The sequence below is a fragment of the Tauraco erythrolophus genome, chromosome 6 (assembly GCF_009769465.1).
Source record: "Tauraco erythrolophus isolate bTauEry1 chromosome 6, bTauEry1.pri, whole genome shotgun sequence".
In the NCBI taxonomy this organism is placed as follows: Eukaryota; Metazoa; Chordata; class Aves; order Musophagiformes; family Musophagidae; genus Tauraco; species Tauraco erythrolophus.
Window position 1 is genome coordinate 46,622,067 of NC_141470.1, and position 6,130 is coordinate 46,628,196.

Here is a 6,130-nt window from a genome sequence, read left to right on the forward strand (position 1 = left end):
CCGCGGCGGGCACCTTCCTCCGGTGGCCGGGCGCCCCGCCTCGCCTTGCTCTCGGTCCCTGCTCGGCGGCTGCCCGGCTACCGGCGACCTCTCCCCCTCCCCGAGGCTGTTCGTCCTTTTGTCTCCCGGGCGAGAGGAGCGGCCGCCTGTGCCCCCATCCCGGTCCCGGGGCTTTCCCCGTCCCAGGGCGGCCGCACGGAGCCGCCTCCGTCCGCCGCGTTCGAGAGAGGCGTGAGCGGCCGTGGGGGCGGCCGCGGGTGCGCGCTCACGGGTGGCCGTGGCTGGAGGCGGCTGTCAGGCACCGCTCGCAGCCCGGGCGGTCGGTGAGACGGCAGAAGCCGGGCTCAGCTGCAGAGCTTTGGCCTGGGGTGAGGCAGGTCCGTGGTTTTCCTCTCTCCAGGCAAGTGTTGCCCCATTTCTGGGCTTCGGTGGAGATGTGGGTGTCGGCAGACAGAGTGGGCTTCTCCTGCTGCCTGGGCTACCGGTGCTGCTCACCCACCAGAATCCAAGTCCTTGCTCTAGGATTTCTGGTGTGGTGACGTTTCTGGCCTAGACAGCTCCTTGAGATTCCTACTTCCGTTGTGCAGTTGCAGTGGTTCAAACTGTCTCCTCAATGAGAACCTGTACTGCTGGGACGGCCTGAGCCCGCAGCTGGGTCTGGGCGTGAGCCACTCAACCCAGCGGGGCTGGGGTGCATGGACGCCCCTGCTCCTGAAAGTCACAGGCAGTCGTGAGCAGCCGGGGCAGCAGGAGCTGAGGTCTCCTGGATTCCTGCTGGTGGGAGCGTTTTTGGGGCTGGCTTGGGGAACTTGCACTACTGGATGCCACCAACCCATCAGTTTAGGTGAGGGAACGTGATCTGCAAGTGCTTGCTTATCTGCTACAATGCAAAAGTGGCCAGGTTAGGTAAAGCCTCCTTTATCAGCAGCAAAAAGCTCCTTTGGCTGCCTCTTGGTGCTGAGGCGGTTTACAGAGCACTCGTTCAGCTGGCTTTGCTGGGGCTGTGCAGGTGAAAACGTTCCTTTTGCAGCAGGTCCTCCGTGTTGAGCTGCTGGGTTTGATCTGATGATGAACCCAAGCCCCCAGCTTGGCTGACTTTTGCTTCTGACTTACCCAATCCCCTTTTCGCTCTGCCCCAGGAGCTCGTTTGTGCCGCTTCAGCTGGAGGTTTTGCCTCAGGATTGCCTTCAAAGTCCTGGTGCTCGGGACAGCAGGAGCTGGCAGTGACATTGAGGCTGGGGGGTTATTGCTAAAGAAAAGGATTCAGTCCTGTGCCTCCAGCTCTCCCTCTCACACCACACCCCCCCACCCCGCATTTTTCCCCACAAGCTATAAGGGGGTGGGAAATGCCCACCAGGCCATAAAGACCAGGGTTGTTACTGATGTTCTCTAGCCTGTCAGCTCCTCACTCCCTCCAGGGGAAAAGCTTGTCTTGCCTTCCCTGGCTCTGCCGGGAGGGGCGAGTGCTGAGCTGGGCTGCGGAGGCTGAAAGGGGAGCCGGGGGCGGCTGCTGCTGCAGGGGGAGGTGGCCAGCCCTGAAAAAGCTTGGCAGGCTATGCCAGCCCTGCAGCTCTCCTGAGGGATGTCTTTGCTTCAGCTCCTCGAGCACATGTTGTTCACTACAGGCTTAGTCAAAATTTCTATGAACCTCTACAAACTACGGGAGAACAACAATGCAGACCTGACTTGAAGTGACAACCCTATACGTGCTCAGACCAGGATCTCCCCTGCTTCACAGTTGTGTGCGTTCTCCTGTGTTGTCTCTGACACCTGATGCCCCACAGCTGTGGGAACAGCTGTAAGAGAGGGCCCTGGCGCTTGACATGTGGAAGACGGTGAAGGAGCTTGGAGCAGGGGAAGAGAGTCAATTTGGTCATGAGCTGTGACTTGATTAATGGCAAGGGGCAGAAGCAGCATGGAGGCTTCTTGTGGTGAAGTAGCTAGGATGTGTCTGTGTGATTCTGTGGCACCTCGTTTTGCTTGCTGTTTGGTCATGGCCAGGGTCAGTAGATGCTACAGCAATAATAACCTTACCTGCAGCAGGGTGCAGGGCTGAGAATTGGGAGAGGTCAGGAGGGACATCTGCTTTACTGCAGAGCTGCTGCTTTTCCTGCCTGGTTCTGCTATTTCCCCATCTCCCTGTGGAGCTGCAAGTCCATAGTGATACCTGTGAAGTGCTGTGAGAAGGTGTGTTTCCAGCTGGGATGTGAATCGAGCATACTACAAAGTGATGCCCCACACATTGGGGGTGGCATGTGAATGAGCCTTAGGAGACAATAGATCAGATTTGGTTTCCTGGTTGAGTGAAGTGTTGTAGTGCCTTGGTTGAAGAGGGAGGGACTGGACTGGCGAATGGGGAAAAGGGTGCTGAAGAGGGATGCGCTGGTGGAGCTGGATCATGGGGTATGGACTACAGCCATCATGAAAGCTCCTGGGGCGGTGAGGGCAGAGCCACGTAGGCATCAGGACCAAAGCTGACAAAGGGGAGGAGTGCAGGTTTGACCCTTTGGATTGCCTGAGTGGAAGCTGGTGTGCAGAGGGACGAGGGACAGGACTGGGATGGGCTTGGGCAGGGAAGAGGGCTCCAAACAGCCTCTGAACTATCCACCCAGCACTCATGCTCTGACTGCGCTTTTGGGTTGTCTCCTGCCTGGTAGCTCGTCTAGGAGAAGCCCTCCTTCTGTGGCTTTTCCCTGGCTGGTGGTGTGTGTCTGCTGAGCAGCAAGTGACATCTAGTGTCAGCTCGGGCAGCAGTAACTGTGGCTTGGGCTGCCTCTGTCTCTTCCCTTCCCAGGTTCTGTGACAGCAGTTTTTGGTGCATGCGATGGGTGCAGCTGCAGTGCCCTGCTCTGAGGCAGGGGAAAGCTCCTTGCCCCTCTTGTTGGGCTTGAACACCTTGACCGGGTCCCTCTGCACCCCCATACAGTATTGCTCTGTCACAGGTCCCTTCCTGCAGAGATGACAAACGTTTCCCCTTTGAGGCTCTCTTCTCTCTGGGTTCTGGTAGAGGGCTGGGATGGAAGCGAAAGGGATGGAGCTACTGGTGGGAGAGATGGATGTAGGAGTGAGGTTGGTGCAAAGCCAGGTGTGCAGGGGCAGGAGGTGACCTGGCTTCCCACCCCGATGGATGCAGTCACTCCTTGGTTTCACCTAGGTGAGTGTCTCTGGAGGCTGTGCGCCATGTGTGCTGCCCACAGGAGGTCATTGGAGAGCAAGCTGAGCCCGTGTCCCTGTCCCAGGTCTGCCTGTGCGGACCCAGGCTTTGTCCTCTGTCCTTGGGAGTGTGGGTGGAAGGGTGAGCAGTGGCCTTTCTTCTACCTTCTTCTCTCGTCTTGCCCTTTGGGGAAGAACTGAACCTGGAGGCCAGGCCCGTGGCAGTCTGGAGCATGCACTGCCTTCATCTCCAGTGACTTCTTTCTTTTTGCCATCCTTCAGGATGATCCAGCGGCACCAGCTGGTGCAGTCTGTGCTGCAGGAGCTGCAGGAAGCCACGGAATGCTTTGGTCTGGAGGGCCTCACCAGTGCTGCGCTGGAGGCAGAGAGGACCCTGTCATCTTTCTCCCTGCCTGGCTATTGTGCAAGGCAGTTTCAAGAGGAGCTGGAGGTTGACCGGGTAGCCAGGAGCCTCTATCCTGAGGATGCCCCAAGTAACATGCTGCCTCTCGTTTGCAAAGGTGAGGGCAACCGCCTCTTTGAGGCTGCCAGTGTGCTGCTCTGGGGCAACCCCAGCCTCAGCCTGGAGCTGCAGGTGCGTACGGTGGTGGAGATGCTGCTACACAAGCAATACTACTTGAATGGCATGATTGACTCCAAGGTGATGCTGCAGGCTGCCCGCTACTCCCTCTGCACTGAGGAGACCCCAGAGATGACCAGCCTCCCCATGGCTATCCTGGAGGCCATCTTCGATGCTGATATCAAAGCTACTTGTTTTCCTGGCACCTTTGCCAACATGTGGCATGTCTATGCTCTTGCCTCAGTACTGCAGTGTAATATCTACTCCATCTACCCTATGAGCAACTTGAAGATCCGGCCCTATTTCAACCGGCTCATCCGGCCCAGGAAGTGTGGCCCACGAACCTCAACGCTCCACATCATGTGGTCGGGGCAGCAGCTCTCCCGGCAGGTCTTCAAGGCGCAGTATTTCGTGGCTGTGGTTGGCCTGGAGGAGCTAGAACCCACAATGCCTTCGCCAGAGCCTCCTGTCCAACCCATGAAGACCCTTGAGCTGCTGAACAGTGACCCCCAGCTGACCTACTCCAACCTGCGTGACCGGTACAGCATTACCAAGAGCACCTTCTACCGCTGGAAGCGCCAGTCTCGTGAACATCGGCAGAAAGCAGCTGCCAGGTTTGCAGCTAAACACTTCCTCCAGTCCTGCTTTCAGGAGGGCAATATAATCCCCCTCCAGCACTTCCGACAAATGTTTCCAGAAATCTCACGATCCACGTACTACGCCTGGAAGCATGAGATGCAGAGCATGGCCAATGGTGATGCCTCTGCTCTGGCTGAGGCCCACAGGTTGCAGGAGCTTCACAGGGTTGTCCCAAAAAAGGCTAATGTGGATGAGCCAGCAAATTCAGGGGGGAGCTTAAGATGCCCGAGTCCTTCCCTGGACCCCATCCAAGCAGGGATCTTCATGCAAGGAGCCAAGTCCTACCTGGAGAAATGCATTTCCATGAACACTCTGGTGCCTTACAGATGCTTCAAGCGCAGCTTCCCTGGCATCTCCAGGTCCACTTACTACAATTGGCGAAGAAAAGCAATCAAGGACAACCCCAACTTCAAACCCCCCCAGTCTCCCTTGGATAACCAGAAACCTCTAGTGATAGGAAAGCCATTCCTGCAGTTGAAGCCAAGTAGCATGCCTGTTAGGAAGAGGCTGAATGGAGACCAACTGGCACCCAGGAGTCTCCTGCAGCTCAAGCCCTCTCTGTGCTGGAGAAAGCAGCTGCGAGATGTGGCCAGGAGGCAGGTCCAGCAGTGGCGGCTGCCGTTCTGCAAGTACCGCCTGCGTTACCCATCTCTCTCCTCCACAGCCTACTGGTTTTGGAAGGGAAGTGGCCGGGCTCTTGGGCAGCATCGCCTGCCCTGGACCAGCTCTGGCCAGCCATTGAACCGAGTGGCTTCCCTGGTGCCTCCAAGAGCAGAGCCAGGCCTCAAGCCCCAGTGCCACATGGAGGTAGCCACCAAGCACCTAGACAAGACGGTGCCAGCTACACCATACAATGCCACCATTTCAGGCTATGCCATGTCGGAGAGAGCCAACAGCCGGATGTTTGTGATGGATGTGATTGCCACTGCCCAGTTCAAGGCACAGGCCAAGCTGTTCCTGCAGCAGCGCTTCGAGTCAAAGACCTTCCCCACCTACAAGGAATTCAGTGCCCGCTTCCCGCTCACAGCTCGTTCTACATATTACATGTGGAAGCGCGCCCTGCATGATGGGCTGACGCTCGTGGATGCTTGAGTGCTGGTTGCCAGCTGGCTTGGCCACAGCTCCTCTGCTGATGTGCCCTTTGGCTCTCTGGTGGGGTGCCTGGGCTGGGGCCCCAATCTAACTTTTGTTCCAGTTTGGTTTTGTTTTGTTCCTAGTCTCTGGTTTTCTTTTGTGTGTGGCTCAATCAGGTATGGGAGCATCTGCACAGTGCCCGTTCCCAGAGACAGGAGGAGTGGAAGGAGAAGGCACTGAGCTGCCCCGAAGGAGAGGGGCTGGGAGGTTGTCCTTTCTGTGCTCGGAGGGTGAGCGAGGGAGCAAGTACCATGCCCGTGTCACAGGATGCTGCTGGGCCTCTTGAGATGGAGGATGTGAAGGTGTCTTTGCCCTGGACACTTGCTTGAATGGGTAATGTAGAGGTGCCCAGCATGCCTGTGGTGAGCAGAGCAGCATTGTCTCAGCTGTGGGTGAGGAGGGGCTTGGATAGTTTTGAGGAGCTCAGCTTTACAGGAGGAGCACCTTTGATCTGGGTCCTTTTCAGCTAAGGAGAATATAAGCTTCGCTTGGGGTCAGCACTGATGCCACCTTGGCTTGCTGACTCTTAATGCCTGCCTCTGGTGGAAGAGGTAGCAGAGGCTGGTGGAAGAGGAGACTTCTTCATGTCTCCACTGTCATCTGTCTGTGGAAATGCTAAGCTAG

At 57.1% G+C, this 6,130-nt stretch overlaps 1 protein-coding gene across 1 annotated transcript; it reads left to right on the forward strand.

Moving 5' to 3' along the window:
* Positions 1 to 3,436: 3,436 nt before the first annotated feature.
* VRTN (vertebrae development associated) lies at positions 3,437 to 5,464 on the forward strand. Its single transcript, XM_086613830.1, has one exon. The coding sequence runs from the start codon at positions 3,437 to 3,439 to the stop codon at positions 5,462 to 5,464; it is 2,028 nt and encodes a 675-aa protein (XP_086469956.1).
* Positions 5,465 to 6,130: the final 666 nt, after the last annotated feature.

Bases quoted from the DNA above. Each gene is read 5' to 3' on its own strand.
- VRTN (XM_086613830.1), top strand. From the start codon at position 3,437: ATGATCCAGCGGCACCAGCTGGTGCAGTCTGTGCTGCAGGAGCTGCAG.